The sequence below is a fragment of the Cetorhinus maximus genome, chromosome 22 (genome assembly GCF_964194155.1).
Source record: "Cetorhinus maximus chromosome 22, sCetMax3.hap1.1, whole genome shotgun sequence".
Classification (NCBI taxonomy): Eukaryota; Metazoa; Chordata; class Chondrichthyes; order Lamniformes; family Cetorhinidae; genus Cetorhinus; species Cetorhinus maximus.
In genome coordinates this window covers 7,337,457-7,361,050 of record NC_135900.1, presented here as the reverse complement: position 1 = coordinate 7,361,050, position 23,594 = coordinate 7,337,457, and the positions used below count along the sequence as shown (strand labels likewise).

Here is a 23,594-nt window from a genome sequence, read left to right as displayed (position 1 = left end):
TGCTTTCAATGTATTTCACTTCTAGCAAGTGTAAATGAGCCACTTTGCGAGCTCAACTGATTGTCTTAAATTGGTTGCTGGTGTAGCTATTAGCACAGTTAGAAATTATTTTATTTTCTGTGAATCGATATCATAGCGATAATTACAAATGAACATTGTAAACAGAGCTAATTCATTGAATTAATGAAAGACACATTCAAGGGATATTAAATGGCAGTCAGAGATACAAGTCACACTAACCGAGGGGCTATTTACATTTTTCAACCAGTTGCTCAAACATCTTCTAACAAGCGATAACTAAACTCTGCTCCGTCATACTTCAGGGTCACAGTGCTTACCTGCTCACTTCTCGTGTTGATACCGTCAGGTCCCAGTAAATTAATGGCCTGATTGACCAGGTCCGTCCTGCCACAGTTCAACATGCGGAATCCCAGTCCTTGACGAAACTTGGCCTCAGTTGCTGCCGCGTCCAGTTTCAGGGAGGCACAGAAGCAGTCGTCAGCTCTGTAGGAGACAAGAAACCCAATTCATGAGGGGAACAGTGGCCCTGTCTTTATGGTATTGGACCAGGAACCCAGGGACCATCTGTTCATGTCCCACCACATCATGTTGTGAAGTTCAGTGTAATAATCCCAGTAATCCTGTGATGGCTGTCACTTTAAGATCAGTTCAACTGAGTTGGGGTCATGTGACTTGTTCAACCAATGTGCAGCTAGTGTGGGGGAATAAATTCTAGGGAGAGGTTTCCTAGGGAAAAATAGCTGTAGGAGGGGCTGGCTGGATACTCGCAGCCATGAGAGCTCTTGTGTAAATAAAGTTTGTTTTGTTTGACTAAGAAGCCTCCCAGAGTGTGTTTCTACAAATCCCTCCCTATCTGACATACATGTGACTCTCACTGCCCTCAGGAGGGGCAATAACTACAATCTTACCAGCTTCCCTCACCGTTCAAATACTCCAGTGCCAAGAATATCCGTCTTTTCCCTTTCTCTCTTTTCTGTTGCCTCTTTGTCCCTTTCAGCTCGCTTTGTCTGTTCCTCCTTTAAATCTTTCACTCCATTCTCTTGCTCCACCTTTCCAACCTGTCTCTATTCTCTCCTGTCTCCTCTCCTGCTTCTCCCTCTCGTCTCTATCCTGCTTTCCTCCCGATTCAGTTTCACCGTCTTCCCGCTGCCTCTCTTTTGGTTCTGTTTAGCTCTGAGAGATGTGAGGACTGTGGGTTGGGTAAAACAGCCCAACATCCTATTTCCTACATTCCTAAACCCAACACCCTGAGCCCAAAGCCCCGAACATTGAGAGGTTCGTCTGTGCATGTGACCGTTCGCCTCCCTGACTCAATGCTCCCTCCCACCAACCCCCATGTTGCTGTATTGGTTCTGTCTGGCCTTGCACATCCCTGGGCTTCCTGAGCACCTGCTCCTACTGGCTCCGTCATTCAACAAGATCACAACTGATCTTCCACCTCAGCGCCATTTTCCAGCACTATCCCCATATCCCTTGATATCTTTAATATCTAGAAATCTATCAATCTCTGTCTTTAACATGCTCAATAACTGAGCCTCCACAGCCCTCTGAGGTAGAGAATTCCAAAGATTCACCACCCTCTGAGTGAAAAAAATTCCTCCTCATTTTGGTCCTAAATGGCCCACCCCTTATTCTGAGACTGGGTCCCCTGGTTCCCCCCTGCAGCTGGGGGGAAACATCCTTCCTGCATCTACCTCGTCGAGGCCGGTAAGAATTTTGTATGTTCGAATGAGATCATCTCTTATCCTTCTAAACTCCAGAGAATTTAGCCTCAGTCTCCTCAATCTCTTCTCATAAGACACTCCCGCCATCCCAGGGATTAGCCTGGCGAGTCTTCATTATGCTCCCTCTATGGCAAGTATATCGTCCCTTAGGTAAGGAGATCAAAACTGTACGCGGTACCCCAGGGGCTGAATTTTACACCTCGCAGGCGGGCACACGCCCGATCAGGTGTAAAATAGCGCAAGATGACATCGGGGGGGGCGATATTTCAGTCGGCGGGCGCGTGCAAAAGTCAGAAGCGCACCCGGTGACGATTAAGAGGGCAATTAAGCCCATTAATGGCGCAATTGGCTCCGATTTTTCGTTGCCCATCCAACCCTACGGTTGGCGGACGGGTGAATCGGCCGGGCGGCCTTGACATTTTTCATCAAACTTCATCCACGGGCGGGATGAGATTTCTGTGATGAAATAAAATCTAAATAAATTTCTGTGGACAGCATTTTCCAAAGCCAAATTTTCAGGTGATCGATTATGACGCACACACGCTTTCTTTCAGCTCCTGGAACCTTTATTTTTGCTTTTTCAGGGCGCTTTCGGGGAACTTTCTGTCAGTGCTGGCCCACGCCCACATTGCCATCAGTGCCCACGCCCACTTCCTGCCCCCACCCTGACAGCGCTGAAATTTTCAGCTCGCGTTTCACGCTGGCTGGCCGTTAACTGGCCAGTCCCAGTGTAAAACCACAGTCAGGGGCCGATCGCAGTCAGTGGTCTGTTTCCCGACCGCTCCCGGGCCCACTCTTCACACTCGCCCACCCAGCTGAAAATTGAGGCCCGGGTGTCATCTCATCTCGGCTCAATACAATTGCAGCGAGACATCTATAGAAGTTATCTTTACTCCTGCACTCAAATCCTCTTGCAATAAAAGCCAATATCCCATTGTTTGCATCCCATTCCTAATTGTTTGCTGCACCTGCATGTTAGCTTTCAGTGAGTCATAAACAAGGACACCGGCTCCTAACAATCTCTCACCATTTAACAAATTCTCTGCATACCTGTTTTTCCTACCAAAGTGGATAACTTCACATTTTTCCACATTATATTCCATCTGCCATGTTCTTGCCCACTCACTTAGCCTGTCTGAATCTCCTTGGAGCCTCTTTGTATCCTCCTCACAACCCCACCTAGGTTTTGTGTCATCAGCAAACCTGGAAATATTACATTTGGAAATTATCGATATAGATTGTGACTAGCTGGACACTGATCCTTGCGGTACCCCACTAGTCACCGCCTCCCAACCTGAGAATGTTCTGTTTATTCCAACTCAATGGAATAGTTTTCTGTCCATTAACCAGGTCTCAATCCATGCCAATATATTACCCCCAATCCCATGTGCTCTAATTTTGTTTACTAACCTCTTGTGCGGGATCTTACAAAAGCCTTCTGAAAATAAAAATACACAATACCCACTGGATCCCTCTTATCTATTTTGTTAGTTACATCTTCAAAAAAAACTCCCAACAAGGTTTGGCAAACATACATCACGTTTAAAGCTTTTTCATCTCTCTCATAAATCCACATAGATTGGGCAGAGTCAAAGTGTCCAGTTATCACATCCTTTATAATAGATTCTAGCATTTTCCCTACTACTGATGTCAGTCTAACAGGTCTGTAGTTCTGTAGGAAAACAAAAATAAAAATACCTGGAAAAACTCAGCAGGTCTGGCAGCATCTGTGGAGAGGAACACAGTTAACGTTTCGAGTCCGTATGACTCTTCAACAGAACAGAAGTTCTGTAGGGCTGGGCTCGGGGTGTTGGGCTCGGGGTGTTGGGTTTGGGGCATTGGTTGTTAGTTGAGTTTGAAGTTACAGTCATACTTTAACTGGCGAGGTTCACAGTCGACTCCAGGAAGCAGGAGCCGGGCCGCTTGCCGAACATCGTCACTGTCAACGGAGAAGCTCCTGCGGTGCTCAGCATGGGCTGCAGCCACTCGGATCCACTCCATCAACGGTGGCTGTACCAGGAATGGCCTGTAGATGACAGCACATCCTTACTGTTCTAAACCTCACTCAAACATGTTACACACATATTCTGACAAATAGTTTGAAAATCAGACAGAGCTTTATCACATTGTCTAGGTATCCCAGTGTTCACACCCAATAAAGAACTTTCAAAGTGCAGTCAGTTGCACAGAGAAAGGTCCACGAAACAGCAAATGGGGTGAATGACCAGTTAACCTATTTTTGGTTTAGCTGAACGTTGGACACGAGACAAGAATAACTCCCTGCTCCTCTTCCAATAGTCCCATGGGCTTTTAATAGCCCTGTTTCATGTCTCATTAGAAAGACAGTGTAGCACTTCCTCAGTGCAGCAACGGGAGTGTCAGCATGGATTATCTGCTCAAGTCTCTGGAGTGAGATTTACAATCTTCTAGCTTAGAGACAGGCGTGGGACCCACTGAGCCAAGCTAACAGATGCTTAGAGAACAGAAAGGCCAATTAACTTTAGCAGGTCAATAGTTCAGGACTGATTTGCCACCCCGAGAGATCTGATCTCTTTCATATTTTGACAACTCACAAAGTTGGGTGTTTAATTTTAACTTCATGCTGCATGATTCTCAATTTAAATTGAACTGAAAACACTACCATGTGTAAGCCACTCAAACATGCACAGATAAGAATTAATCTTCATTCTTTCAACTGTGTCTTATGATTCTGTTCCTGGAATGGTTGGTAGCAACACGAGAGGGGAAGAACTGACTGAAGCGGACAGTGAGGAGAAGCCGAATTCTGTATAAGGTGCGGCAGTCATCACTCCATCTCAGCTCTCTGCGTTGATTCAGTTCCTTCACTCTGCCGGATCCCAGGCCTGGCAAACGATCAGAAAACTGTCGGCCCACCCAGCGATAGTCCTGGCTCCTTAAGAGTGGACACCATTAACCTTACTGAGGCAGTCCTCGATTACAGACCAACAGGGCTGGGTGGATTTGAGAAGGATCATTTATTAGCTGTTCGCCGTCGCGAAGGAAACAGGTGTTAGCGGTGTTAGGAGTAAAGGAGCAGGGTGTCCCCTGCACTCGGTACCTCTCTGTGGTGAGGCTGACTTTAGATGGCTCCACGTTTGGGTTCTCCCATTCCATCTGTGGACAATGCATGAAGTAGCAGAGTGTGTAGAGAGCCTCAGACTCCCAGTGCAGTGACCCCTGTCTATAATGGACGGGAGTGCCATTCCCGCATTGTATCCACTTCAACGGCTGCAGGTGGTGCATCGCCCGAGAAACCAGGTCACCTGCGGAACAGATCGGAGAAGAAGTGAATTCAACCTCACGCATCCCAAATCTTCATCCAAATAGAGGTTGTATGGTAGGTTAACATGTTTAGTTCAGGCAGTAAACCTTCGGCCCCTATAATACCCCTATCTGGCCCACCCATCTAGCCCTGGTGCAAGCAAAATGCTGCAGGTGCTGGAAATCTGAAATAAAAACAGAATGCTGGAAAATCTCAGCGGGTCTGACAGCGTTTGCGGAGAGGGAAACACCTCTGCACAAATGCTGCCAGATGTGCTGAGTGTTCCGGCATTCTCTGTTTTTATTATTTATTATCACCCATCTAGCCCTATTATCCACAGGATTCCCTTTGGCCCGTCTAACCCTACAATTCACAAATTCCCTTCAGCCCATCCAACCCTCCATTCCAGGTCCTTTCAGCCTATCGAACCCTCCTGTCCACAACCTTCCCTTGCTGCATTTGTAATAACCCTGAATCCTTTGTCTTGTACCTTCTCCCTGTTAATGCTTCATGTTCCAGCCTTGTGCCTGTCCCACGCACTCGCCACCCGTTTTATTACAAAAAGTTTCTCCTAGATCTCCTATTTGTTTTTGCTGTCGTTAGTTTGCAAGCATGACCCCCATGTGCTTAAATTCTGAACACGACAGAAAAATTTACTTCCATCCAATTTGTCCGAATATCCCTCAGATTTAAACGTCTCGCTGGTTAGGAAATGGAAGTGCTTAGGAACCCTGGCATTGTGATCAGTGCAGGGTCGACACACATCTTCATTCAGTTAACCAGCAACATCACCGCTCTAACCTTAACGCACTGGATTAGATATTTCAGTCTGTTAAAGGTCCCACTAGCTCAGCTGGTAAATGCACTGCCCATTGAGTTGCACAGGCAAGACTATGGGATGTTGGTGTCCATGTGCCCTGGCTGGGGCCTGGAGACAAAGTGGTCAGGAACCCCTCCCTATGGGCTGAATTTTTAGGCCCTGATGGGCACAGATATGGATGTGGGTGGGCGCATAAATTTACTCCATTTTGCTAACTCCCTTGCACCCACCCAGCCTCTCTGGGCCATATTCCCCAGAGTTAAGATTGGAAGGGGTGGGGGCAGGGGTTGAGGCAAGGGCGGCAGGGCTACCCGCCCACAAGTTGTTTGTAGCCAACTGACCTTATGTTTAAGGCCTATTGTTGGAGACTGACTGGAGCTTTCCAACTGGCCTCCAGGTCCCTAGAGGCATTGGGGAACAGGGTAGCAGTCTGGAGGGGGCCTCACCCACTTGGCAGTAGATCAGGGGCAGCCTGCGCTCCAAGGAGGACTATAGGCACCTTCCCTCCACCCACCACCCACCACCTGTCAGGAAGGAATTTCCTGACTTGATTCCTCATGTGAATCCAGCCTCCTGGGGCCCTGAGCTCCATTCGGACCAATTATTCCTGTAGGACTCAATTATAAAATGAGTTGTAATAAGCATTCAGGGCAGAAACCCTCCATACTCACCACCCACAGCAATGCCCCCCACCCCCATTCCACCAACCCAGCCGTCATTCCCCCTTAGTCGAACTTTTTGAAGCATGCTATTGGTTATTTAGTTCTACAGAAGGGTAAAGGGATCTATGGATTTAGATCCAGCCATTAAGGAATGAAGTTAGGAAACACTTCTTCACACAAAGGATGGGGGAAGGTGTTGAACTTTCTCCTATAAAAAGCAGTGAGTGCTAGCTCAATTAACACTTTAAATCCGAGTTCAGTAGATTTTTGCTAGACTAGAATATAAAAGAATGTGGGACCAAGGCAGATAAACGGAGTTCAGATACAGATCAGCCATGATCTCACTGAATAGCTGAGCAGGATTATGGGGCTGAATGGCCTCCTCTTGTTCCTACAGTGATTTCATGAATCATCTGGGTTTTTTATTGACATTCCAGTAGCTTTCCTGGTCATTTCCTGGTGCTGCCCTGCAATTTACCACATTTATTCAAATCAGTTTCATAATTTTCCATGTGGCATTCGAACTCTTGAAACCCTGGGTTATTGTTAAGTTCTCATAAGCACTAAGCTGCTGCACCTGAGTCAACCAATGGCTAAACCAGGCGAGTACAACTGACAGAGTCACCATGCAAACGCCTCAACCAATGCAGAGAATCCAAATAAGAAAGATGCTTGGGATTGAGCTGACTGAGGTGATTGTGAAGTTTTATTGCTATTGGTCAAGACTGACATGACGAACTTTGTAGGTTTGTAAACCAGTCTCGTTCAGTGCCAAAAGAATCACCCACTCCCATGTCGGGCACGCCCATCCCCGGGAAGAGCCCCTCCCACTCCCAGAATCGCCCGGTTCCACGAAGAGCCTGTTCCCGCTCCCACTCCTGGTAGCTCTCGCTCCTGGGGCCTGTCCTCCCACTCTCGGAATATCTCCCTCCCATTCCTGGAACAGAGAAGGATGTGAGGGGATCTGATAGAGGGGTTTATAACTTTTAAGGCTCCAAAAAAAGGTAAACAGGAAAATACAACTTATAGGATGTAAATTTAACATCAATCCCAAAATAACACGGAGAGAGGAGAACGTGGGATGTCCGGTCAGAAATAATGTGAGAAGCAGATTCCATGATAGTTTTGAAAGGCAAATGGATATGTAAACGGTCACTTGGTAGTACAGAACTTGAATATTGCTGAAAAGAGAGACACGAGTGCAAGATGAAAAGCTTCGGCGATCTCAGGATAAAACGCAAGAATGTCAAATTTCAAACTATCACAACAATTAATACTACAATTGTTGTGAGCATTTGAAATTTGACATTCTTGCATTTGTCCTGATGAGTGCAAGACGAAAAGTTTCAGCAACATGTCTGTCTTTTCAGCAAGATTAAATGCATATGTGGAAAAAGAATAAATTAGAAGGTCATGGGTAAGGGGAGAGGAACAGGAATAAAGGGATGGCTGTTTAGAGAGGTGGGTCAAAAGGCCTCCTGCTCTATTGCAAAAATCTATGATCGACAAAGAGATAGAGAACAAAAAAAGGAGAGAGAAATGAAAAGAAGCAAGATTGGGGAGATTCTAAATTGTAATGGATTTACAGCGACTGAGACCTGTTCTGCGAGGAGATTGTATAGGACTCCGTCCCAAGTGGAACTTTGAGTTGTGGACTGTGGTTTCATGGGTTAACTGTTTTCTCACTAAGGGTCAGAGCATCCATCATCTCCTCTCCTCCTCAATGTCTATTTTCAGAACGTTCTGCCCAGAATCCTGGCAAGTATCAAAATAGCTTACAGATGTTTCAATCTCAAAAAACACATGCACAATCTGGCAATTGACAATTTAAGTTCTCACAGATGCTCGTCAAAATACAAACCACTAATTAAAGGCATTTATCACACCATCAAATACAGAGTGTGGCTGGTGAGTCACACACCAAACACACAAATCATATGCTGATAACTTGAGAGGTTTAATCCATTCTTGGGATGTAAGTGTCACTGGCACTGCCTATCACAAGTTGCCCTGAGAAAGTGGTGGTGAGCCGCCTTCTTCCTGAGCCACTGATACAGGTGAGTGAGTGGCTTGCTAGGCCAATTCGGAGGTCAGTTAAGATTCAACCACGTTGCTGTAGGATTGGAGTCACATATAGTCCAGACCGAGTAAGGACAGCAGATTTACTTTCCTGAAGGACATCCGTGAAGCAGTTGGGCCTTTACAACAATGCGACAGCTTCATAGCCACTTTCACTGAGGCCAGATTTTCACTTCCAAATTTTAAAAATTGAATTAAAGTTCTCAAATTGCCCTGGTGGGACTGAATTTGTGTTTTCTAGATTATCAGAACAGGTTTCTGGACTACTAGTCCAGTAACATGACCATTACACTGCTGTATCCAACTGATGTTGGGGGACTCCACCAAATTACATAGAAGACGCAGCACCGAAACAGGCTATTCTGTCCATCTAGCATGTGCTGGTAATAAAAGGAGAGAGGAGCAGAGTTAATGTTTCAAGTTGAATATGACTGAATTTTACATTCAGTTTGAAAGGGAGAAGAGTGGGTCTAAGGCTAGTATTTTAAACTAAAATAAGGGCAACTATGTGGGCATGAAGGCTGAGCTAGCTGAAGTGAACTTGAATACTAGGCTGGGGAATAGATCATTAGATAATCAGTGGCAGAGATTTAAGGGGATATTTCAGAATACTTAGAATAAGTGTATTCCTACTATAAAGGAAAATTCTAAAGGGAGGACCCACCATCCATGGTTAACCAAAGAAGTTAGGGAATGCATCAAACTTAGGGAAAAAGCATGGAACTGCGCAAAGATGAGTGGCAGGTCAGATGATTGGACAGAATATAAAGAACTGGCAGAGAATGACAAAAAGTTTAATCAGGAGAAAGAAATTAGAGAATGAGAGGAAGCTAGCTAGAAATGTAAAAATGGATAGCAAGAGTATCTACAGATATTTAAAAAGGAAAAGAGTAAGTAAAGTGAATGTTGGTCCTCTGGAGTGACAACGGGGAGTTAATAGTAGATAATAAGGAAATGGCAGATGAAATGAACAAATATTTGCTTCTATCTTCACTATAGAGGATATAAAAAACATTGCAGTAATTGCTGTGAATCAGGAGGTGGAAGGAAGAGGGGAACTTGGTGAAATTACGATCACTAGGGAAGCAGCACTGAGCAAAATGATGAAGTTGCGGGCTGACAAGTCTCCAGATCCTGATGGACATCATCCTAGGGTCTTAAAAGAGGTGACTAATGAGATAATAGATGCGTTGGTGATAATTTTCCAAAATTCGCTAGATTCTGGAAAGGTTCCAGCAGCCTGGAAAGTAGCAAATATAACCCCTCTATTCAGGAAGGAAGGGAGGCAGAAAACAGGAAACTATAGGCCAGTTAGCTTGATGTCTGTCGTGGGGAAGGTGTTAGAGTCGATCATTAAAGAGGTTATAGGTGGGCACTTAGAGAAACCCAAGGTAATCAGGAAGAGTCAGCATGGTTTTGTGAAAGGGAAATCATGTTTACCCAATTTTTTGGAGTTCTTTGAAGGAGGAACATGTGCTGTGGATAAATGGGGTCCTGTAGATGTGCTGTACTTAGGTTTCCAGAAGGCATTTGATAAGGTGCCACACCAAAGGTTATTGCAGAAAATAAGAGCTCATAGTGTAGGGAGTAACATATTAGCCTGGATAGATGATTGACTGGCTGGCAGGAAACAGAGCGTATGCTCTGGGTCTTTGTCTGATTGGCAGAGTGTGATGAGATGAGTGGAGTCCCACAGGGGTCTGTGCTGGAGCCTCAACATTTTACATTGTATATCAATGACTTAGATGAGGGCAGTGAAGGCATGGTAGCTAAATTTGCAGATAATTTGCAGATGACACAAAGATAGGTAGGAAAGTATGTTGTGAAGAGGGCATAAGGAAGTTTCAGACGGATATAGATAAGTTGAATGAGTGGGCAAAAGTCTGGCAGATGGAGTATAATGTGGGAAAATGTGTAGTTGTTCACTTTGTCAGGAAGAATAAAAACATAGAGTATTACTTAAATGGAGAACAACTGCAGAATTCTGAGGTGCAGAGGGATCTAGGTGTCCTAGTGCATGAGTCACAAAAGTTAGTCTGCAAGTACAGCAAGTAATTAAGGCGGCTAATGGAATGCTATCCTTTATTGAGAGGAATTGAACATGAAAGTAAGGATGTTATGCTTCAGTTATACAGAGCAATGGTGAGACCACATCTCGAATATTGTGTGCAGTTTTGGTCTCCTTATTTAAGGAAGGATGTAAATGCATTAGAGGCGGTTCAGAGGAGATTTACTAGATTGATACCTGGAATGAGCGAGTTGTCTCATGAGGAAAGGTAAGACGGACTGGGCTTGTTTCCACTGAAGTTTAGAAGAGTGAAGGATGACTTGATTGAAGAATATGAGGTCCAATTAGTTTATGACAGGGTGGTTGTGGAGAGGATGTTTCCTCTTGTGGGTGAGTCCAGAGCTAGGGGGGGCACTGTTTAAAATTAGTGGTTGCACTTTTAAGGCAGAGAGGAGTAAAAAATTTTTCTCTCGGAGTGTTGCCTCAGAGGTGGTGGAGGTGGGGTCATTGAATATTTTTAAGGCAGAGGTAGATAGATTCTTGTTAAGTGACGGAATCAAAGGTTATCGGGGCAGATGGGAATGTGGAACTCGAAACACAAACAGATCAGCCGTGAACTTACTGAATGGCAGAGCAGGCTCGAAGGGCCGAATGGCCTATTACTGCTGTTTCATATGTCCATATGACTCTTCTTCAGGACTCAATGCCCACCTTGAAGAAGTTCTGCTCTTCCCTGTGACAGGATTTCCATTTCTCCTCTTTTACCTCGTTCACCCTCATTGTTATCCATTTTCTTACTGGTGTTCTGAAGAAGTCATAGTTGATTCAAAACGTTAACTCTGTTTCTCTCTCTACAGATGTTGCCAGATCTGCTGAGTATTTCCAGCCCTTTCGGTTTTTATAGTCTATGCTGGTGTTTACACTCCACACAAGTCTTGTCTCATTCCACTTCCTCACCTGAGCCTTTCAGCATCTATTTCTATCCCCTTTTCTCTCATGTACTCTTCTCGTTTCCTTCTGATAACATCTAAGCTATTGGTCTCAATCACCTCCTGTGGTAGCGAGTTCCACATTCACTCTCTGGGTAAAGAAGTTTCTATAGAAAGAAATCCAAATATCCAACTTAGACGCCGATTTCTGCAGTTTGTGGAATTTAAAGTTGAGTATCAAGTAATTAGATATGGGTGTGGGATAGACATTGGGTGAAATGGATGAGTTTGAACACCAGGAGGAGAATCTCTTGGCTTGAATGGCCTTTCCTCATCTTTTCCCTATCTTGCTTCAATTGTATAAAAGCTTGGTGAGACCACACCTGGAGTATTGTGTACAGTTTTGGTCTCCTTACTTAAGGAAGGATATACTTGCCATAGAGGGAGCGCCATGAAGGTTCACCAGACTGATTCTTGGGGTGGCAGGACTGTCCTATGAGGAGAGATTGAGGAGACTGGGCCTGTATTTTCGAGAGTTTAGAAGAAGAGAGGATGATCTCATTGAAAGTTACAAAATTCTTAAGGGCTCAGCAGGGTATATACAGGAAGAATATTTCCCCTGGCTGAGGGGGGGTGGGTGGGGCATCTAGAACCAGGAGCCACAGTCTCAGAATAAGGGGCAGACTATTTAGGACTGAGATGAGGAGGAATTTCTTCACTCAGAGGGTGGTGAATCTTTAGAATTCTCTACCTCAGAGGGCTGTGGAGGCTCAGTCATTGAGTATGTTCAAGACAGAGATTGATAGGTTTTTAGTTACTTAATCACATCAAGGGATATGGGGTAGTCCGGAAAAATGGCGTGGAGGTAGATGATCAGCCACGATGTAGTTGAGTGGTGAAGCAGGTTTGATGGGCTGAATGGCCTACTCCTGCTCTTATGTTCTTTCCTTTGATATTAGTTATTGGTGAGACCGCACCTAGAGTACTGTGCACGGTTTTGGTGACCTTACTTAAGGAGGGACACACTTGCATTGGAGGCAGTTCAGGGAAGGTTCACTGGGCTGATTCCTGGGATGAAGGGGTTTGTCTTATGAGGAAAGATTGAGCAGGTTGGGCCTATACTCACTGGAGGTTAGAAGAATGAGAGGTGATCTTATTGAAAGATAAAAGATTCTAAAAGGAGCTTGACAGAGTAGTTGCTGAGAGGATGTTTCCCCCCTGTGGAGGAGTCTAGAACTAGGGGACACAGCTTCAAAATAAGTGATCTCCCATTTAACACAGGGATGAGGAGGAACTCCCTCTCTCAGAGGGTCATAAGTCTGTGGAATTCTCTTCCCCAGAGAGCAGAGGAGGCTGGGTCATTGAACATATTCAAGGCTGACATAGACAGACTTTTGATCGACAAGGCGTTTCTGTTTATTCTTTCAAGGGATGTGGATGTCACTGGCAAGGCCAGCATTTTGTGCCCATCCCTAATTTCCCTTGAACTGAGGGGGTTGCTAGGCCATTTCAGAGGGTTAAGAGTTAACCACATTGCTGTGGATCTGGTGTCACATGTAGGCCAGACCAAGTAAGGATGGCAGATTTCCTTCCCAAAGGGCATGAGTGAACCAGATGGATTTTTACGACAATCGATGATGGTTGTCATGGTCACCATTACTGAGGTTAACTTTATATTCCAGGTTTATTAACTGAATTTAAATTCCATCTACTGCTGTGATGAGATTTGAACCCGTGCCCCCTGGACATTATCCTGGGCCTCTAGATTATTAGTGCAGTGACATTACCACGACACCACCATCACCCCAAGGTCAAGGGTTACCAGTGGGTGAGTGGGGGGGTGGGGGGGATAGTGGACAGGCAGGAAAGTGCAGTTAAGGCAACAATCAGATCAGCCATGATCTTACTGAATAGCAGAGCAGGCTTGAGTGGCTGAATGACCTACTCCTGCTCCTATTTGTTAAGGTCTTATGTCATAAACCTTCTCCCCTCCATTATTCACCTCATAGACTGGACAAGTGATAGTGGCTGTTTGCAGACACTAGCAGTGCTGCTTATGGTGGTTACACAACACATTCCAACATTCCATTTCCTTTCCCTTAGGCTTCTCATCAATGCCTTTCCAATACTTAGGCGCCAGTGTCTCACTATTCACTACACTCACTAATGACTTAAACAACACAATAGAGAGCTCTATATCTAAGTTTGCCAAAGACACAAAGTGTAAGAAGTAACACAGATGGGAGTACAAAATTCCAGAGACATTGATAGATTGAGTGAGTGGGTGAAACCATGGCAGGTGGATTTCAACACATGTAAGTGTGAGGTCATCCATTTAGTGTTAATTGTATATCAATTTGTTTAATTGGATGCTGGTGGAGGGGATTATTTGTGGTTTCACTTGAGCACATGTAATCAGACACTTACTGAAACTGGGTTCCGGTTGGGTTAGGAGGAGTATGCTTGTAATGTTTCACTCTGTAAATAAATATAAGACCGAGTAAAGACCGACTCCAGGACTGCCTGTCCTTCACCAGCTGGATATCCAGAATATAATATTTTGGGTCACAAAGGATAAATCCATGCGTTATTTAAATGGTGGAAAGCTAAGAACAATGGAGATCCCAAGAGCTGTAAGGATTCATACGAACATGCAAACGAATTAGAAGCAGGTGTAGGCCACTCAGCCCCTCAAGCCTGCTCTGCCATTCAATAAGATCATGGCTGATCTGATTGTAACCTCAACCCCATATTCCTGCCAACGCCCGATAACCTTTCACTCCTTGTTAATCAAGGATATATCTAGCTCTGCCTTAAAAATATTCAAAGGCTCTGCTTCCACCAATTCATTGCCTACAGATCACCTAAACAATCAAAAGCAATCAAAAAGCTAATGGAATGTTAGCCTTCATAACAAGATGGCTAGAATAGCAAGGAAAGTATGTTTTGCTATAGCTATAGTAAAGAGCATATCTTTTTATTTCTGTTGGACTATGGATTAAAATTACAATGGCTGAAGTTCAAAAGGCACGTCTACTGGAACAGCTTGAGGGATATATACAATGTTGCTGTCCTGGGACAGAGTGTGCCTTGAAAGGCAGGATGATGCCAAGGAGGAGTCCAGCTTGACGGGGAACTGCCTGGCAACATTGTAATTGGCTCCTAACCAGATGACCAGGGTTTGTGTGAGAGCAGTACAGCAGAGAAAAGCTCCTAGCCTGAAAAGAGAAAAGACCTAAAACCTATTTCTCCTGTGTGTGTAAGATTCCAGTAAACATACAATAATAGCTAGCTGGATTATTTTTCCTTATATCTCTATGACCTGCTCTGTCTCTGAAAAACCCCTGTCAAGAGGAAAAGGGGAAAAACACCATTAGAGACATTGAAAAGCAAGTGCTCAACCAGTGAACTAAGGGCTGAAAGTGCTGGGAAGAGCACCTTGTGTCATCAACAAAAAACTGAAAGGAATTTGGAAGACATCGATCAAAATCAACCCATCGAATCCTGTGCTCCGGAATTGGTGCTATTGAACTGTTTACTCTCACCCTTAAAATCCATGTTTTTGTGTGTCTTGTATGTGCGTGTATAGGGATGTAAGAAGGGGTAGGGTTTAGGTTATGGAGTTAGAAATTAGCTGTTCATATTTCTTTCTTTTGCCACTGGTTAAAGACAATTTGTTCAATAAACAGTTATTTACTTATTAAGTTTACAAACCTAGTGCTCGTATTCTGTTAACCAAAGTTAAACAGTTGGGTGGTTTGATCAAACTTTTCACATTTGTCACGGCTCGGGGAGCAGTGGGGCTTGATATTGCAGCGCACTGTCCCCAGTGACTCGTGACACTATGCAAAGCTCTGGTTAGGTCAATACTGGAGAACCGTATACAGCTCTGGGCGCTGTACCTTATCCTTGCTATTGGCCGTGGAAGGAATGTAACGCAGATTCACCAGAATACTGCCAAGGCCCCCAAGGGTTAGATTCAGAGAAGGGATTCCATAAACTAGGCTTAAAGTCCCTGCAGCACATTGGATGGCCTTCCTGTTCAGAAACCCTCTAAACAACAATGTTTAGAGTCTGTTCAATAACCAAATGTTTTTAAAAGAGGGATTTTCTTTTTGAAGTGCAATTGTTAGAAGTGTTTACAGACAGCCTTTTTCTGTAACATCTTGGAAGATTTAACCTTGGGATTCAGTAAAGCAAGACAATTTTTAAAATCAACGGCCAAACAAGGAGGAGCCATGGGATGACGACCATCGACTTTGTATCAAGGACCCTCTGCTATGACTTACAAGATTGGAGGATGAAGCCCAAGTTTGGGGGGGTGGTGTTTGGGATGGGAGGGGGGGGTGGCGTGCTTGGTGGTGGTTGGGTGTGGTGGTGGGAGATGAGCAACAGATGGTGGTTAGAGGTGATGCAAGACTGAGAGGTAGTGTTAGCTTGCAGTTACTTCATGGGAAACTGCAACACAATATGGCAGGACATTCTCAATCATATTTATGACAAACAAATAGTCATCTCATAAGAACACAAAGGAATGTTCATATGTAGCAAAATTTTGTACACACCAGGCAAATATTCTGCTGTTCCCAAACTACAAAGGATTTGGACTCTCTCACTGTCCGGAGTGTCACAGCCCCTCGACCTGCTTACCATTTAATACAATCAAGGCTGATCTTCCACCTCAACTCCACTTTCCCACCCGATTCCAATACCCCTCGATTCCCTTCGAACCCACAGATTTATTGACTATACCCATTGACCGAGCCTCCACAGCTCTCTGGTGTAGAGAGATCCAAAGATTTACAACCAGCTGTGTGAAGAAGTTTCTCCTCGTCTCAGTCCTAAGTGGTCGACCCCACTTATCCTGAAGGGGGGGGTGTGTGGGGGCGGGGAGAAGGGCACGCACAATGTTCTGTATTCCCCAGCTAGGGGAAGCAAGCTGACTCAGAACCTGATGTGTTCCGATAAGATCACCTCTCATTCTTCTAAACTCCAGAGAATAAAGGCCAAATTAGCACAGGGTCTCATCATAGATCAACCCTCTTGGCCCAGGAATCAGTCCAGGAACCATTGTTGCATTTTCTCTAAGGTAAGTGTATAAGTATATCCTTCCTTGGGTACAGAGACCAAAACTGCACATAGTGCTCCAGGCGTGGTCACAAAAAAGGTGCAGCCATGTCACCGGTAACATTCCTCATAAAAAAATGATCTTGGTGGTTGCTGGGTCAGGCAGGAACATTTGAGACAGTACAGCTGATAGCAACGTGCTCTGACCACACTGGCTCAGTTAATGATGGTCACCTGACTGCATTGTGGCATAGAAGATGGGTGGGGGGGTGGTGGGGTGGAAAACACGGGAGACAAGGGTGCCAAGGAGACCACAGGCAGTAGAAGCAGCAGGCAGACTATCAGGGTGGGACAGTTTCAGGGCACCGATGAAGTTCCGTTGTTGGGTTTGGCTTATACAGTTAGCTGTGCACTCCTACAGCTACAGAGTAGTGACAGAGCAAGCACATTCTTTCAATCCTGAAGAAAGTGGTAAACACGATGGAATGGCCATTAAGTCGCTTAATTCACTCAACTTAAATGAGATTGGACTGTCCAAAAGTAAGAGAGATTAATGAACCATTGCAGTGGAGACACAGATAAACAGATAGTGGGAGTGGTGGGAGATGATTCACCAGGACATTGATGGACTTGGCTCACCTTTTGTATCTATTTTGAAAGGGGTGGGTCAATTGGGTTTACATGAAGTTGGAATCTGCCAAGGTTCAGCGATGCGTTTGACTGTCTCCTTCCAACCAAGCGAGCCTTGTTTGCCAAAAATTACTCAAGCATTGCTATCATTTTCCAGCTATTCCTTTTGCTGGTACAGATGTATCAAGCATGTAAACAGGAACAATAGCTGCGAGTCGAGTGTGCAAATCACTTTCTAATCACCAGTGTCAGGAAACAGAAACTTTTCTTTTCACCCCAAACACCATAGGAAATGGGGAGCCAAGAACTCCTCAAACTAGGCAGCAAGAGCCTGCCTGTGACTGACTCCCAAGCATCCTTGTGAAGTGAACAATGGTATATTGTCTGGGTCTTAAGTTAACTCACTGGTTGAGATTGGTGCCCTCACTAATAGTCTGTATGTGCGAGCGGCATGGGAAGAAATCTATCCTGATGCTGTAATGTTTAGACATGTCTACACAGTCATACCGGCTTAGCTCAGTAGTAGGCACTCTCAGCTCTGGGTTAGAGAACTGTGAGTTTAAGCTCCACTCCAAGAACGAGTACTGAGGGAAGGCGGCAGGATAAGATGCTAAATGTGGGCACCATCAAGGATTCAGGGGGTAGTTGAAAGATCCCATGTCACAATTTGAAGAACGGCAAGGGGTTCCTGTTGTCCTGGCCAACATTCCTCCCTCAAACATCACCAATCAGATTAATTAGTCACGCACCTCATTGCTGATTGCAGCTGTAAGTAAACTGGCTGCATCTTTCCCCACGCAGAATTTTACAGCATAAAGAGGCCAGCTGGCCCACTGTGCTTGTGATGACTTTCGGAAAGAGTCCCAATTTCTATCCCTGTACTTTTGTGGACAATCGTTCATACATATTTATCAATTTCCCTTGTAAAAGCTGCTCAGGATTCTGCTTCTACCCTTGTTTTGGCCGCAAATTCCATGTCCCAACACCCCTCCTGCAAAAAAAAACTTCTCCCATCCTCTCTTGGCAGCGATCCTATGTTTACAGCCTCGAGTTATAGATTCACCAATTAGTGGAAATCACTTTCCCCTAATTGCTTCATCAAAACACTTCATGATCTTGAACACCTCTATCAGATCTCCTCTTCGCCTTCTCCACTCGAATGAAAACAATCCCAGCTATTCCTCATAACCAAACCCTCCTATCCCTACGATCTTCTCAGTAAATCTCTTTTGTGCCTTCTCCACAGCCTTGTTACCCTTCCTAAAGTAGTAGTGATCAGCCTAAAGGCAGGTCCTGTGCTCATTTCTTCTGGACTTGTGATCTCGCGCTCTCCTCTTCAGCTGCTCGTGGGAACCTCCCACTTTACAACTGCAATGAGCAGTATGACTAGGGAAAAGAATACACGAGGTGGTTTCCAGTTGCCCTCCTCGCGGTTCCCAGCTGCAGTCCTCGGGCAAGTCCTCTTCCCAAAGGATCCTCGGCTTGTAAGCGACCACTGTCCCTTGAGGTTCACCACTGGAGAGTCACAGGTTCCGCTGTTGGCCAAGACTCGTGACCCTAAGCAACAGACCCTTGCCTGGGGCCTGGGGCAACTCACAAAGCGGCAGGAACGGCCACCCTTTCAGGTCACAAATGACCCAGTTACACGACTTGTGGTTCAATCTTATCTGCCCTCTGAAATGGTGCAGCAAGCCGCTCAGTACAAGGACAATTAGGGATGGGCAGCAAATGCTGGCCTTGCCAGTGACACCCGCATCCCATGAAAGAATTTTTAAAAACTTCTTAAAGTAAGGTGCCGAAAACTGGACACAACTTCCTACCTGAATCCTAACCAGTTATCTGTACAAGTTCAATATTACCCCTTTGCTTTTCAAATCTGTGGCCCTCTTGATAAAACCTTGGATTGTTTTTTTAAAAAAAACTTCGTCAATTAGTTTCCCACTTTGCTACATTTGCATATTTCTGCTGCTCAACTCCTTTGAGAGTTTCGCCATTTCTCTTTAATCGTCCTCCAAAAATGCATTATTTCACATTTTCCCACTAAATTTAAGCCAACATCTAAGTGTCAGGCTGACCAGTCTGGATATAACTTCCTGAAGTCTCTCACAATCCTCTCCAGAGATACTTATGCTCTGTAATTTTGTGTCATCTGAAAATTTCGATGATCCCCCTCCCCATCCCCATTTTCTAAGTCCAGATCACTTAGAGCATTGGTCCCAACCCCCACCAAGCCCCCTAAGGGACACTATTCCTTTTTCAGGAGAGATGGGGCCGATTCAGCCCCTTGAACCTGTTCACTACCACGGCAGCTGGAGGAATTTAAATTCAATTAATTAATAAATCATGACTGAGCTGACTTCAATCCCATTTACCCCTTCAGTCATTGCACTTGGCAGTGAAACAAGATAAGTTAACCCATAGTAATCCAGAAATGTCTTAAGATCTCCTCTCGTGTTCTTTTTCTTGGTGTTTGGGATGAGAGCATTGTTGGCTAGGACAGCATTTATCACCCATCCCTAATTGCCCTTGTGCAGGCGATGGTGAGTCGCCTACAACTTGCTCGGCCATTTCAGAGGGCAGTTAACAGTCAGCCACATTATTGTGGGTCGTGTAGGCCAGACCAGGTCATATTTCCTCCCCTAAAAGAACACTAATGAACCAGGCGGGTTTTCACACCAATCCGGTAGCTTCACGATGATTATTAATGAAACTAGCTTTTTATTCCAGGTTTATTAATTAATTGAATCCCAGCTGCTGTGATGGGATTTGAACCCCTGTACCCAGAGCACACACCGCTGGATTACTAGCCCAATGACATTACCACTACGCTGCCATTCCCAGTGTGGTATCCAGATGTCTCTGAAATGATTCGAGGGCAATTTAATCATAAAATCTTCCCTTTCACATCATCAGGAGGCAAGGATGTAAACGCGTTGGAAGCAGTTCAGAGAAGGTTTACCAGACTAATACCGGGAATGGGTGGGTTGTCTTATGAGGAAAGGTTGGACAGGCTGGGCTTGTATCCGCTGGAGTTTAGAAGAGTGAGAGGCAACTTGATTGAAACATATAAGATCCTGAGGGGTCTTGACAGGGTGGATGTGGAGAGGATGTTTCCTCTTGTGCAAAAATCTGGAACTAGGGGTCACTGTTTAAAAATAAGGGGTCGCCCATTTAAAATGGAGATGAGGCAAAGTTTTTTCATTCAGAGGGTTGTGAGTCTTTGGAACTCTGCCTGAAAAGGTGGTGGAAGCAGAGTATTTGAATATTTTTAAGGCAGAGGTGGATAGATTCTTGGTAAGCAATGGGGCTGATAGGTTATCAGGGGTAGGCGGGATGCAGATTTCAGGTTACCATCAGATCAGCCCATGATCTTATTAAATGGTGGAGCAGGCTCGAGGGGCTGAATGGCCTCATCCTGCTCCTTGTTTGTATGCAAGTTGTGAGGAGTTCGAGTTTGAACAGCGTCACTGCGGCATTTTCCGACACTGTGAACGCAAAGAACAATCCCTGTGCTAGTGAAGAATGCAGCTCAAACTTTTTGAGGATAGTGTTCAGCAACAGGAGGGCTCAATGCATGAAAGGTATGTTCGCATTAATGAAATCTCAGAGATCAAAGCATCGTTTACACACTTGCGCAGTGGGCTGTGGTGGTGCGGAACGATGGAAATGCTTGAATGATTAAATTCTTTCCTTACTGAGTTCAGCGATGCTTCCTACACGAGTAACCAGTAAAGACTGCTCAATAGCTCGGAGCTCGGACTGACTGTACATCGGAGTTCCTTCAGACTTGTTCATCTCGCTGTTCAAGTTCAGGCTCTCGGGCAGGCTCAGGATTCCTAGAGTGTAACCAAGGTGAGAAAAAGAGTGAAACACAAAGCATCGCCCCTCGGTTGTTAGAAACAGTCCATCTCTATTACATTTCCATTTTAAGAAAGCTTTCATATCCTGTATGAAAGAAGGGGCTTCATAAAAATTCGCCGTCTCCACGGTAAAACAGCATCTGCTAATCTCCCAATCACTGTCTGTCTTTACACACTTACATGGAGTTTTATTCAATGCAATTAACCTGCCTCTATATCACAGATTGATTTATATTACATGAGACAAAAATCAAGCAATTCAGCTCAACAGGGTAAAATCCAAGCCCCTTTACCCCATCATTAAAAAAGGCCTTGTTCTTCAATTGTCCTTTCATGGGATGTGGGCATCGTTGGCAAGGCCAGCATTTGTTGCCCATCCCTAACTGCTCTTGAACTGAGTGGCTTGCTAGGCCATTTCATAGGGCAGTTAAGGGTCAACTGTGGGTCTGGACTGATATGTAGGCCAGACCGGTTAAGAATTTCCTTCGCATTGGTGAACCATATAGGTTTTTATGACAATGGATGATAGTTTCATGGTCTCCATTACTGAGGCTGGCTTTATAATTCCCGCATTTTATTAATTTAATTTAAATTCCTGCAGCTGCCATTTGAAATCCAAAGCCTAGGCCTCTGGAGTATTAAAAACAAAAAGCTAAAAGCTACTGCGGATGCTGGAAATCCAAAACAAAAACAGAATTACCTGGAAAAACTCAGCAGGTCTGGCAGCATCGGTGGAGAAGAAAACAGTTGACGTTTCGAGTCCTCACGACCCTTCGGCAGAACTGAAGTGAAACTGAACTGAACTGAAGTCAGTTCTGCTGAAGGGTTGTGAGGACTCGAAACGTCAACTGTTTTCTTCTCCACCGATGCTGCCAGACCTGCTGAGTTTTTCCAGGTAATTCTGTTTTCCTCTAGAGTATTAGTTCAGTGACATTACTGCAATGCCGCCGTCTCCCCTGAGAAAAGTGGGTCTGAAACTAGTTTCTCAAACTTAAATAAAGCCAATTACAATGGTATGAAGGCAGAGTTAACTAAAGTGGAATAGGAAGATAGGTTAAAAGGTCAGAAAATAGAGAAGCGGTAGCAGCGTGTTGCTTTACGCACCACCCATTGTTGGGCCTGGAACCCAATAGAGGAGGTTCGGATTGAGATCGTGTGTGGGTGTGGGTGCAGGGATTCAGATTAAGATTGTGTGCAGGTGAGGTTTTAGGAGGGTTTGGACTGCTCTGGGTCACAATTACATTACCAATGATGAAATGAAAACAGAAAATGCTGGAAAAACTCAGCAGGTCTGACAGCATCTGTGGAGAGAGAAACAGAGTTAATATTTCAAGTCTGTATGACCCTTCTTCAGAGCGTTTATTTTACGTCACTAATAACACTGCCACAGATCTGAAACATCAAACAACTGTCACTGGACAAAAAACCTTGTCAAACCAGAATATGATTTGTATTACTGTCAGTAACTCTTGTGAAAAGCCTCATGCTCATGAAACTGCTGAGTGTAGATTTGGAAATGGACTAAACTCTGGAATGTGGCTATCATACCTAAATGATGGAGTACTCAGGCACACAGACAAACTCTAATGCTAGCTCCAAACTCCTGGCTGTGAACCCTCACCTCCTCATGTTAATCTAGAATGTTTCAGGAATTCCTTCAATATTTCTCTCATGATCTTGCCCCATTGTCCATCCTCAATACAACCCTTCGCCCCCAATAAACTAAACTCTCACCCTATCTAGTAACAGAGTCAAACGACTTTACATCACCGAGAGAATTTTGTGTGTGTTGGATCTTTTGAAGAGCAAATAAAACTAATCCCACCACCCCGCTCTCTCGCCATAGTCCTGTATCAATCCCAAACTATTCTCACTGCTCCACTCTCTCCCCATAGCCCTGTATCGATCCCAAACCAATCCCACTGCCCCGCTCTCCCCATAGCCCTGTATCAATCCCAAGCTAATCCCACTGCCCCACTCTCTCTCCATAGCCCTATATCAATCCCAAACTAATCCCATAGCCCTGTATCAATCCCAAACTAATCCCATTGCCCCACTCTCTCCCCATAGCCCTATATCAATTCCAAACTAATCCCATTGCCCTATATCAATCCCAAACTAATCCCACTGCCCCACTCTCTCCTCATAGCCCTGTATCAATCCCAAACTAATCCCAGTGCCCCACTCTCTCCCCATAGCCCTGTATCAATCCCAAACTAATTCCACCACCCCGCTCTCTCGCCATAGCGCTGAATCAATCCCAAACTAATCCCAGTGCCCCACTCTCTCCCCATAGCCCTATATCAATCCCAAACTAATCTCACTGCCCCACGCTCTCCCCATAGCCCTGTATCAATCCCAAACTAATCCCACTGCTCCGCTCTCTCCCCGTAGCCTTGTATCGATCCCAAACTAATCTCACCGCCTCACTTTCTCTGCATGGCCCTGTATATTCCTCTACGTCATAATGTTTAACCTCTTTTGCATTAAAAACTACTTTGTTTTTTGCTT

The 23,594-nt window shown here is 44.8% G+C and overlaps 1 protein-coding gene across 2 annotated transcripts in view; it reads right to left on the bottom strand.

The window, feature by feature from the left end:
- The window catches only part of btbd11b (BTB (POZ) domain containing 11b), a 126,076-nt gene that overhangs the window by 30,959 nt on the left and 71,523 nt on the right, over positions 1-23,594 (bottom strand). For both annotated transcript variants that reach the window (XM_078567713.1, XM_078567714.1), the window contains exons 2-5: positions 20,919-21,059; positions 4,825-5,029; positions 3,619-3,771; positions 339-504 (exon numbers count right to left, since the gene is read on the bottom strand). In XM_078567713.1, coding sequence (XP_078423839.1) covers positions 339-504; positions 3,619-3,771; positions 4,825-5,029; positions 20,919-21,059 — 665 coding nt within the window. The remainder of the gene's footprint in view (positions 1-338; positions 505-3,618; positions 3,772-4,824; positions 5,030-20,918; positions 21,060-23,594) is intronic.